This window comes from Balaenoptera acutorostrata, chromosome 4 (assembly GCF_949987535.1).
Source record: "Balaenoptera acutorostrata chromosome 4, mBalAcu1.1, whole genome shotgun sequence".
In the NCBI taxonomy this organism is placed as follows: Eukaryota; Metazoa; Chordata; class Mammalia; order Artiodactyla; family Balaenopteridae; genus Balaenoptera; species Balaenoptera acutorostrata.
This window is the reverse complement of record NC_080067.1, coordinates 95,186,252-95,199,316: the sequence shown is the minus strand read 5'-3', so window position 1 is coordinate 95,199,316 and position 13,065 is coordinate 95,186,252. Positions and strand designations below refer to the sequence as shown.

Below are 13,065 nucleotides of genomic sequence, written 5' to 3'. Positions count from 1 at the left end.
GCTAAAGACAACCTCACAGACTGTGTTTGTTTTCCATTCATTTCCAGATGCTGTTCCTTACAAGAAATCTGTGCCTTGTGCCTGTCATTTTTTCTGGCAATATTGATTTACATTCACTTTTGGTCTTGCTTTAGATGGTTACAATGAATTTACTCTGTCAGCTGGAATATTTAAACCTAAAAAGCTCAACAATATGTTAAGTCTGGGGTTTATTTTCCTAAAAGCTCAATACCTGTTTTTATATATATAGCTCAATTTATTTTTATTTATTTTATAGGTTTTCAGGCTGTTTGTTCTAACAGCCAGGTAGGAATCTAGATAATTAACTTACCAGGGCTCATACCACATCCATCATCCAGGAAGCACAACATGAATCCACCCTGCAGTTCGTCATTATCCACTGTAAGAGAAAGCAGTTATTACTAATAAATAGTGGGCTTAATTTGTTCATCAGAGAGTCATGCTGCTCACATAATTATCTGTCCTCCTCAAATGCAGCCACTGAGTGACAGAGTTACGGCACAAGGATAAAGCTCAGAAAGGCATCTTGGCTACAGTTTCATGAGAAACTGCAGGGGGAAAACAATCATGCAACAAAAAGGCTTTAAATTAACATAAAACATGTACATATTAATACATTATATATACAGCATGACATGCCCTGTTCTGGAATCTGACTGGTCCTTTAAACTTCAGGTATTTTCTCCCTGGGGGAGGGAATAAAGGTAGCCAGTGACGTGGCCCCAGGATCCCTCTATCAAATTGATCAATCCTGATGCCCTTCCACCAAAGCACTGATTCTAAAGTCAATCCAGGTCATTCTTATTAAATTCATCAGGCTCTCTTCCAAGTCGCTAATTCCCATAAGAGCCATTCATGCATGCTTCTTAGTGGCAGCAAATATTTGCCTCTTGAAAATGCATTTGATTTTTGAAAATAGCTAAGTTATTTGGAGTCAATTTTGATGATTAAGAGATATCATTAAATTACATAATATAATCTCTTGTTTAAAAAATTTTGAAGGTGTAACTAAAAATAATGAGAGTAATTTTAATACACAGTTTGTAATCTGGCTCTTGAAGTAATTTCAACATTTGGATACGTGAATTCTAGCACACCTCTCTCTTTTTTTTGGTAACATAACAACTTTATTGAGAAATAGCTTACACACAAAAAAGCTACACGTTTAAAGTGTACAATGTGACACATTTTGACATATGTAAATACCTGTGGAACCATCGCCACAATCAGGAGAGTGAACATGACCATCACCCCAGGTGTTTCCTCGTGCCCCTTGTAGTCTCTGTCTTCTGCCCCTCCCATGCCCTGTCACCCCCGGCCCCATCCCCAGGCAGCCATGGATTTACTAACTCCATCCTTACAGATTCATTTCTAGCACATCAGTTAAGTCAACTCTGGGTTCAATGGTCACCTCTAATCTACATTTTTTAAATGTTCAAAATAATCTATAAATATATATCTAAAAATCATACCCAAGTTTTCTGGGTTCATAATTTTATGCTCACATGTCCACTTGTAATCCCCCCTCCTCTCTCTAATTCACCTCCTGTTTACAAACCCTTTGTATCTTCCCTACCATCTCATTTCCCCAGCTCTTCTCCCTGGTCCTCTGGTCTGCTTACCTCAACTTCTGTGTCAGAATATTCCTCCCCGCTTTAGGTATTTGCTCTGTTCAGCCGTCCCCTGACTAAGGCTGACACTTCTCCACTCTTCAACTCTTGTTGAGTTCTTTGCACAATGCGATAGTTCTCAACCTTGGCTGCACATTTGAATCACTGGGATATATTCTAAATTGATTGGTCTTGGATGCAGTTGAGGAATAAAAACTCCTCCCTATTATCCTAAGGTTTATCAGAACTGGGAACCACCTAACACAAGCCTCAGCCTGTGAAGTTGCAACAGTTGATTTTGCGGCTCTTGGTATATAGTTCTCACGTAAGAAAGCAGGGCATTTCTTTGGTGAATAGGTGGGAAAGGCTCAAAATTCCCAAGAGTCTTAATAGAGTGCTTAATTTTTCTATAAATTCCCATGAAGGCCTGCAGACAATCACAGCCTCAAAATTTATATTCCCCAAGTACCCACTCAGAGGCTTGGCCTTGTTTGTTTCAATTCCTTAAAACTATGTATTTCAGATCGATTTCTACTAACCATTGAGCATGCATGTCCGAAACAAACCACAGCACTTTCTCCCCAAGCAGACTGCCTCCTCCTTCCGGTGTGTCCTCCTCAATCAATGGCATCTCTCCGCCATTAGGCTTCAGCTGCCCAAGTCAAAGCCTCAAGATCAAGTTCTCCACCTCCTCGCCCCATGTAGACATGTCTTCTCCATTCCACCTCCTCACATCTCTCAAATCTGACCACTTTCTCCATCCCCATGACACTTAGTTCAGGAAACCATCACCTCTCTTCTGGATTCCAGTAGCAGCTCCCCCACCTCTTGCTCCCACAAATCAGAGCACGCCGAGAGTCTGCAGCCAGTCATGCAGTTCACTCCTCTCTTGCTTATAACCCTTGCATGCCTTCCCACTGCCCACAGGATGCAACCCAACCAGTTAACAAATCTAGCTTGCCTTTCATCACCTGACCCTCCAACCTCTCTGTGGTGGTTAATTTTATGTGTCAACTTGGCTAAGCTATGGTGTCCAATTGTTTGGTCAACTCGATGTTGCTATGAAAGTACTTGTGGATACAATTAACATTTATAATCAGCTAACTGTAAGTAAAGCAGATACCCTCTATAATGTGGGTCAGCCTCATCCAATCAGTTGCAGGCCGTAAAGGCAAAGACTGAGGTTTCCCAAAGAAACAGCAATTTTCTGCCTCAAGACTGCAACACAGAAACCCTGCTTGAGTTTCCAGGCTGCTGGCCTGCCTGAAGATTTAGAACTCAAGACTGCAACGTCAATTCTGACCTGGATTTCCAACCTGCCAGCTGCCCTACAGATTCCATACCTGCCAGCCCGCACAATCATGGGAGCCAGCCCCTTAAAATAATCCCCCCTCTTCCTCTTCCTCTTCCTCTTCCTCTTCCTCCCTCTCTACTATACGTATATCCATAGATAGAATGAGAGAGACTGACAGAGAGAGAGAGAGAGAGAGAGAGAGAGAGAGGAAGGGGCAGGGATAGATATCTATTTATCTACTATTGGTTCTGTTTCTCTGAAGAACCCCTCCAAGCTCATCTCTTGTCATCCCCTCCCCTGCCCATACTGCACTCTTCCACTTCCACACAAATAATCACCTGGGACTAATCTTGAACATCTCAAACATTTCTGCGACACCATCAAGGTGTCCTATGTTCTCTCCAGATTCAAGCGACTATACATTCTTCTCCTTCGTCCTTTCCATCCTTGATTCTCCAGGTTAAGGCCTATTTTCCCTTTAGGTCTCTAGTTCATACATGATTTCTTCTAGGAAGCCTTCCTAATCCTTCCACATCATCAGGTGCCCATAATGAATGTTTTCTTTCTAATCTGTGTTTCCCGCTTTTCAAAGTATATTCAAATACCTGTTCATGCATCTATTTCTCTTTCAGACTAGTGGTTCTTCCACTTTTTGCAACTCGGTTGCCTCAGAGATATGATGAAAGCTCAAAGGCCTTCTACCCATAAAGGTGAAGCTGCACACCATATTTTCCACAGATCCCTTTACTAGGATGCCAATTCCTCAAAAGCAGGCACTGTGTGTACCCAGCACTTAGCCCAGTGCCTGCCACTTGGTAAGCACTAAAAACATGTACTGAATGCATATCCATGTTTACTAGAATAATACACATAGAAAGATAAAACATCCGTGGCTAAACATATTCAGTTTGAATTTTATAGCCCTCAAGTTACTTGAAGAAAACTTAAGACTGGAAAGTAATTCACACGCCTCAGTAAATAACTTAAAATCTAGTCCAATGCTTAGATTAATTATGTACCCCCATACCAATTCTATCTATTGGTGCATAAGCCCTGGCCCTAGTTTATTTATTTTTTTATTTTTTGAAGAAAAATCAGTTTGCTAGGTTGATAGCCACATTGTGGCTTGCTGCAATAAAAAGTTGATAGCCATATTGTGGTTTGCTGCAATAACACATATTACCTAAATAAAGAAAGAAGTGCCCCTTTCAAATCAAATTGCAAAGATTCTTTTTTATTTTTTGTGACAATGCCAAGTGCTAAAGTGGGGTGAAGTGAATACTGCCATGCCCTGATGTCTTGCACAAACCCAAAAGAACATATTGTGTGAATTCTGATCACATTTGTTGTACTTTCTGTGATTCCAGATAATTCTTCTCAACCCTTCGACCCTTCAATAATATGTGTGCTCTGAATGAAATTCAGCTCGAATCTTTTCTCCTTCCTCCACTGCTAGGACCACTGCCTTCGTTCATATCCTCATGAAATCTTGTGTAGATCATCCATAGCCCCACTTCCCTGCTGTCCTTCTTTCACACTTCCACAGACCATCTACAAACCATCCTGTATGCTCTCGCTAGAGTATCTTGCTTTAAAAAGAAAAGAGCACATTTCTATTGAATAATTTGCCAACTGACATTGCTCAAAACTCTTTAATGGTCCACTGGCTACAGAAAAACAAACAAACAAAAAATCTTAGTATGGTATTCAAGGTGCTCATCCATTTGGCTCTAACACTTAGCTCTAGTCAACCAAGCCCCATCATTGTCTCCTGGATGCTTTTTCTCCAAATATATACATGGCTCACTGCCTCATGCCATTTAGGTCTTTGCTGGTGTAACACCTATTTAGAGCAACTTTCCATGAGCACCATGTGAAAAATAGTACATCTTTCCCATTACTCTCTGTTCTCTTATCCCACTATGTTTTTGTTTTTTTCTTTTTAGCACTTATCATGACCTGGTATATTATTTATTTGTTCACTACTTTATTGTCTATCTTTCCTCATTAGAATGCATGTTCCATGAGAGCACAGGCTTAACCAAACACTTTACTCATTGCTCTATCCCCAGCACCTAGAAAAATTGCTTGGCTCATTCATAATAGATACCCAGTAAATTGTTATTGAATAAATGAATGAGTCTCTGAACTAGTCTACCTCCATTCTTTTTTTCACAATAATTCCTCAGACAGGAATATTCTTTTCTTCCTACACTGCCTGACAAAAATCACATCCATATTTCAAGCCCTGGCTCTTTAATATGGGGTGTTCGTTCTCTGTGTTCCCACCATGCTTTGAGTCTCTCCTAGGCAAGAGATGCTTATTCTCTTTTACTCTTACATAATTGGATATATATGGAAAGACCACCTTTTCTCCACTACTGGCATTTCCTTCTATGCAGAATGGAGTGCAATCAGCAGTAGTAAAGGGGCCCTTCTCTGTACCTTGACCATATTTTCCCTGAAGCAGTGAGCTCACTCATCTGACTGGTAATTTGGGGAAAAGTAACTTAAGAAGGTTCTGTTCAGATCTCTCCTGTTCCCTCTGAGAGCGAGCTGCCTGCAGAGAGCGTGACTCCACTAGGTGGGCAAGTGCCTGATGCTCTCCCACACTAAGCTCCACACTCCAACCTAGCATTTATCAGCAATGAAGACTGACTTTCTTATTTGATTTCTCAAACTTCTCAGAACCTGGGAGTAGAAAGGGAAGAAGAGTGTCATTTATTATGTTTCTTCAAATCTCTCAAGATGTCCATGTCTCTCTTCCTCGTGAACCAGAAGCGCCCACCTAGCACAAAATCTTAAAACACTTAGAAAACTGAATTAAACTGATTTGCTTTTTAAATAATGGTAAGACTTTATATCATGGACCACATTCTCTGGCCTGTGACCAACAGCCAATATTTACAGGAGAGCTGATAGAATCTGGGTTGGGGATCAGTTTTAACACCATAGGCGTTTCTCCAGGTAGTGTTATCTACAGGACTGGATCACAAAACCTAACTTCCTCTGCATCATATTCAGTGAAATGAACTAATAAGTGCAATAAATACTTGGTGACTGGAAATGAAGTCAGTAAAGAAAACATGCTTGGTTTGAATTCCATAGGCTTCAAACATTCATACTGCACATTCACTTACACACTTTAAAACTGTGCTATGTTGGGAATGATGTATACTTAATTATGAATAACCATTAAGTTAATATGCATTTTAAAATAAAACTGTTTTCTCATGGCAGACAAACTGACTGCTCCAAATCACTCTGATGCTTTCACAAAACCCTGGAAGATCTAATTTTGTAAATGAGTCCTCTAACAAGTGAACAATTTCACTCAAAGAGTGTATTGTTCTCAACCTGGCTCCCCACGGGGTCACTGAACTCACAAAGCACTTAGATTACATTAAAAATCTATAGAATGTGGTTTGATTTTCATGAAATAAAAGAAAATCAAAATAACGACAGGCTTTTCCATTAGAAGAAAAAAGAAGAAAGCAAATCTGCTCACCTGAAAACACGTCAAGTCTTGCAGCCCCTGCATCTCTGAAAACAATATAAAAATATTGCTTCAGTATGAAATTGTGTTTTTAAAAATTACATTAATCTGAATTGCTCATGTGACATATGATCTACTGTCAGATAGCAAACAATGGAGAAATATGCTTAAATTGCTTTAAAAACACTTACTAAAATGTTTCACCCTGCATTTGTAGACTAAGACCTGTGATCACTCATAATTTGAGAATGTCACAAAGCCTGAAACTCAGAAATTTAAAAGAAGAGATGGAATTTAGTGGTAGTTACGCAAGAAGCTCACGAAAATGGATATGAACATTAAAAAAAAATGGTTGGAGAATAATCCAGAAGTCATATGAAGACTTTCATGATATATTTTAGTACAAAAAGAAAAAGAAAATTACTAAGTACTGTGTACCATATAATCACATTTTTAAAGAACATATGTGATATTCATGTGCATATCTGTAAGGAAAGAAATCAAATGTTAACAGTGGTTTTCTCTAGGTCAGACGTTGACAATCTATGGTCTATGGGCCCACCAACTGTTTTTGTGAATAAAGTTACTGGAACACAACCATGACCGTTTATTTACATATTGTCATTTACCTATTGCCTATAGTCTGCCTTCACACTACAATGGTAGAGTTGGGTAGTTTCAACAGAGAACACATGGCCTACAAAGGTGAAAATATTTAATATTTGGTCTTGCACAGAGAAGTATGCTGGACACGCCCCCCCGCAAATGATGAGGTTACTGGTGCCTTTTCTTTTTTTCTTATTTTCTTAGTTTTCTACAATTCACAGATATTATTTATGTATTTTCTTAAATTACTTTTTAAAATAGAAACTTTAAAAGGAAAGGAGAAAGAGCCAGAAGATCCTGGTTTCCACATGAAGGCTGTTAGAGAAAGGAGAAGGACAATGAGGGCTTAGCTGACGAGGAAGTGGGTATGTTGAGGGAAGGAAGAGTCTAGAAGGAAGCTCAGAATAATAACAACCAGTGGGACTCTGATGGGAAAATCTGAGTGTCTCCCAAAATTTCCATCAGTCCTGACCCAAAACTACCCCAGATAAATTGGAGTAGGTACAATGTACTTGTTCTACAAAGTTGGCCCCTTAGCTCCTTCCTCTAGCCAACTGCTGCTTCTAAGTGCCTCCTCTACAGAAATTCTGGGGTTACCACTGTCATTTCTTGGGCATTATCCATGTGACAAATAAATCTTAAACCTTCCCTTCTAATCCTTACCACAGACCCATGACACATAGGTATCATTATCTCCATTGTATAATTACACGTTATACAAAGTACCATGTATAAAATAATTGCTCAATAAATGCCACTGTACTGAAAGGTGTTTTTCATAGAAAGTTTCTTCATAAAAAAATTCATGGGATGAGACAAAGAACAGTCATTCACCTTTACAGCATACTAAGACATTTCAAAATAAGATTTGTACTTGAGCCCAGGTACTTTCTCTCTGAACATCTGTTGTATCAGGAAGAGTCCCCTAACAATTCTTTCCTATCCCGTCACATTTTTTCCTCGTCTTCCCACAACATTCTTTTAATACCTTCCAGTTCTAATTTTGACAACTACAGGAAATCATCAAAATCTTAAATACAATGATATAAAATAATGTCTTAGAGTAACACAGGGACTTTATGAAGACCTCTGTAAGACCAACCGAGCATCTTGCATAAGTCTGTTAAACAGCTTCATTTGCTGTCAATTACTAGCATCTAAGCAGTGGTGACAAACTTCAGTGTCCCCTGAAGACAGAGGAGCCGAAGAGTTCAGGCTGGCCGTGGGGAACACTGGGAATGGCAAAGCTGAAAACACAGGCTGGTCCAAAGAGTGCACCTGCTACACACCTGATCCCATTGAGGAAGGCAGCCTCAAGGTTGGTACGTCTAATCTTTAAAAAAAAAAAAAAAAAGCTTGGGATCCAGATTCTTTTATGTGGCACCTCATGTTTCCCAAACTTTACAAACAATTCCTTCTTTTCTTTTTTATTCTTTATAAATATTGTGCAAACTTTCAGTATGAGTCAAATAAACACGAGACAGGCTGGACTTGGGTCAGGGGCTGCCAGTTTACAAATGCTGCTTGAAGAATTGCTTGATTGATCACATTTCTCTCACTCCCCTGAGTCTGCAGTCAATCTTTCTTTGCTAATCACCCTCTCTACTCCATAAACCGTTCCCACTGTTCTATTTCTTCTACATTCTGATTTTACTTGCCCTCCTTTGTTGAAATGAATGAGTGAAACAACTTTATAGGAGAAAAGACAGTAGGCAAAATAGACAAATGTGCTCTTTTACAGTTACAGATGTCAAATTGCTGGAAATGGACACTGAGTAGGACAGAGGACTAATGGATACAGGAGGAGCCTTGCTTCAGAGCTTTGAGCAGAAGCAAACAGTAGAAACCCTGAATTCCTGCGGAGACTAACCATGAACATTCATGTGTAGTGGCCCCATCTCTGTTAGCTCCACCTAAGTTGCATTCACAGCTCTTCTGACCAAGCAAATTTCTTTTTCTCCTCTTCCCTCCCTTTTTGTGATGACTGTGATTCCATTAGTCCTGCAGAGTTTCATATAAAGAGGAGCTAGGGACTTTTTACTTAGCATTGAGCATGGCTGTGCAGGAAGTTCCAGATGGCTGGTTAAATGACTACACCCTGTGGTCACACTCAGTCACCTCCCTTCAAAGGCCAGAAACGAGGGGAAAATGCAAAACGTTGTAATACAGTCATCAGTCAGTGGCAGGGCACTTAGATCTCCCCACTGAGATCCCTTATCTAACAACCGCATACTACTCCCTGGGTGGACTTTGCTTTCTGCAGAAAAGGTGACAAAATCTTCTGTTACAGGCAAATACAAATATAAAACAATCAAATGCCATATTCAGTGAGCTGAAAAACTGACTTTCACAAATCCACTATTGAGCAGGCCTTAAATTGTTAAAGAGATTTCCTTAAACATCAGTACCTTTGTCAGAGACAGTAAAATGGGGCAAGGGAGTTCTGTAGCCAGACAGCCTGAATTTGAATCCTAGCTCTGCCAAATATTAACTGTACCTCCTTGAATAGGTCATCTAACCTCTCTGTGCATCAATTTCTACATCTGGGGAATTCAAATAATGATTTCCAGGTCAGAGTGTTGTTGTCAAGAATAATGAGTTAATACCTGTACATGAAGAGCTTAGAACAGGATCTGATACACAGCAGGGGATCAACAACACTTAGCTCTTTTCTCCTTAACTATGCAATTCACTTTGATGCAGAGCTTCAGTAAATGCCCAAACCCAAATCTAAATTCTCAATACATAGTATACATTGATACATAACTCAAATAAAATCCAAATGAATATCTGCTATTACATGGTTATAAACACAAAAACAGATGTCCAATTTACCTGCACTTCAAGTATGATCATAAATACAAACTGAATAAAGATGAATAATTCCTCCTTTCATCTGTTCTTTTTCCTATAATACCTTGATTTTACAGGAAATCAAGTCACAAAGCATTCCAAGTGGGGAAATGACAACGTATTTTCATCTCTTAACATGACTAGACTTTATTAATATCATAAAATTCCTTTGTCCCTTTTAATAACCTTTGTTTACACATCAGCCTTACCTTGCATTGTCCAGCAATTCAGCCAGTGCTCCGAAAAGGAAACTGTGAGTGGTGCTGATGAAGAAATAGAGGGAAAACCAAAGTTAAACCAACTCTGTAATAAATGTAAAAGGTTCAAGACACGTTCAGACAATGTTCTCCAGTTCTAGGCCGATAATCAATTACGGAGTTATTCTAGAAACTACTTTCTCAGCATGGTCAAGATTCTGAAGTACATGACAAAGCCAGGGCTAAGAACACTATTGCCAAAATATCCTGTCTACTCCTAATAAAACAAAGACTTCAAGGACTTGACTGTACTCAAAGCAAATTTTGACATTTTAAAACTGCTTTATAAGCATTTACTCAAGTTTTTTCAGAGAATGTTTCATTAAAACTGTATTATTTAAGGCCAAATTACTTCTGAAAAACCTTGATCAAAATCCAGGCTCACTGAAAGACCTTAAGACTCCATCTGCAGACACAGGCACTGGCAGGGGACCCTGTTTGCACCACTAACCTACACTTTTCTGTGGAATCTTTTCACCTTGGACAGTCCTGATCCTTAAATAATCTCACAGATTACCAGTGGTCACTATCCTCTGTATCCCTCTTGCCAGGTCCTGGGCAACAGAACACACTAGATAGCCATCCTTATTTATACTTTGAAGGCTGAATGTTCCTCTGGGGTGATATCAAGCCACCTTCAGGGTCCCACACTTGCTTTTCATTTGTTGTGGATATTTCAATCAGCAACCTTATCGCAGCATTAAGGTAAGATTCAGTAGGCAATTTTCTTTTTATATTTAGTAAACAGGTAGCAGAAGCAAGAGAGACCCATTTATCAAAAAACATCTGCTCATTTGTACAGGAGGAAGGATAATCTGCAATGTCTCAGTGACTCCAAATACCTCAGGCGACAGGATGATATGTTAGCTAAAAATTTATTTAAAAAAATACATACATATATCTATTTTTGGAATTTTAAACTATAAACACATGCTGATGAGGGGTCTCTTTACTCCAGTCAGCTTTCAAATTTGTCATCAGAATAAACCTACTATGATTCTAATGAAGAGACAAGTTTGTGAACCACTATCCTAATTGCTTAGTACACCATTCATTTGACTCTTAATTATACCCTAGAGTAGAACTAACTCGTTTAATGGCAGACATCAGATGTCTCTGATTTCTGAGCTTAGCTGCTCTTATAAAATAGTTGCCTTTTAATAAATATTCACCGTTTGTGAAAAAGAGCAAAAACCTACTAAATGCAATTGTTGCAAAAAGGTGTCCTTCACTCAAAAGAAAGTTAGTACTTAAAAATCTAAAACACAGCAAAAGAAAAGTGTCGGTGACATGCTTTACAAAAGCAGCACTTCAAACCACAAGCCTTTCTAAACAATCCTTCAGGAAAGTAATTGCGATCATTCTGATGCCCCCGCCAAAAATGCCATATAAGCTTCTGTACTATTTCACTCGAGATTTTTTCTGACTGCCTGCTATGTGCCAATGTGGGCAGACACGTTCTTTACACTTTGGGAGCTCAAGTTAGTGGGGGATATGAAAAATACACAAGTAAACAAACACATAAAGATGGTAACACAGATTATGATTAAATGCTACTAAGAAAGAGGGATGGGGAAGAGTAACTGGTGAGGAAGGGAGAGCCTTTCTTCACAGAAGACATGAGCTGAACCCTGGAAGATGAGAGCTCAATCCCTTGCAGAACTGGAGTGAAAATGCTCCAGCAAGAGCAGGAGGTGCAAAGACCTTGAAGCAGAAAAGAGCCAAGCAGGCCAGTCCGCTCTGGGTATGGTAAAACGGGGAGATCACATCGAGATATGGGATGGCCAGGTCGTGCAGTACTTCCTACTCCATGGTTAGGAGCTCATACTTGGTCCCCATGCAACTGGAAACCACTGTCATGTTTTAAGAAAAGTGACACACCCCGGGGCTTCCCTGGTGACTCAGTGGTTAAGAATCCACCTGCCAACGCAGGGGACATGGGTTCGAGCCCTGGTCCGGGAAGATCCCACATGCCACGGAGCAACTAAGTCCGTGAGCCACAACTGCTGAGCCCACATGCCACAACTACTGAAGCCCGTGCGCCTAGAGCCCATGCTCTGCAACAAGAGAAGCCACTGCAATGAGAAGCCTGCACACCACAACGAAGAGTAGCCCCAGCTCACCCCAACTAGAGAAAGCCCGCACGCAGCAACAAAGACCCAACGCAGCCAAAAATATAAATAAATAAATAAATAATTTTAAAAAGAAAAAAAAAAGAAGAGTGACACATCTGGCTTAAGTTTTTAAAAGCTCACTCTGGCAGCTTTTAGGAAAACGGATCATAGGGGAGCAAGAAGGGGAAGCAGAGAACCTAATTTAGAGGCTATGAGAAATCCAGAGGGGAGATGGCAGTAGAGATGGGGAGAAATGGATGAATTTGAGACACAGAGACAGCATGAAGAGGACTTGATGATGGATTGGATGTGGGGGTCAAGCAAAGGAGGAATAAAAAATCCCACCTGTTTTTACTGAGGCCAGTCTCAGATAAGAATTTTATCTCTGGGAGCTGAGACTATGCCAATTTGTATCCGATTTTGTTGCTGTGGCTTCACGCTGCTGTCACTTTTGTTATTAAGTTACCAGACCACCAACTGATAATGGGGTGGTTTGGGGGAGGTAGTTTGGGGGAGGAGGCGGCTGGGGAGCAATAGCTACAGAAACTATGCAAAACTGAGGCTGAGGAACTTTTCTAAGATAAAATTCACAGTCTTTCCAGCACTCAGCTTATAATTTTTCAACTCGCTCAAAACTGCTATTTCTTCATTTGTCTTCTACCTCAGTTAACTTTTAACTACTTGTACCATCCTTTCCAGCTTGAAATCATTCTCCATGATAACAAGATAAAACTAAATATCTGCTGAATATTGCCTGTTTGTTTTATTCTGTTGTCTGTAAAAATTACACTGTTTTTCCCAAGCAGCAAGGCCA

At 39.8% G+C, this 13,065-nt stretch overlaps 1 protein-coding gene across 1 annotated transcript in view; it reads right to left on the bottom strand.

Moving 5' to 3' along the window:
- The window catches only part of MORC1 (MORC family CW-type zinc finger 1), a 243,757-nt gene that overhangs the window by 180,500 nt on the left and 50,192 nt on the right, over window positions 1-13,065 (bottom strand). The window contains 3 exon segments of the mRNA XM_057544938.1: window positions 332-400; window positions 6,434-6,468; window positions 10,090-10,143. Of these exon segments, the coding sequence (XP_057400921.1) occupies window positions 332-400; window positions 6,434-6,468; window positions 10,090-10,143 (158 nt within the window).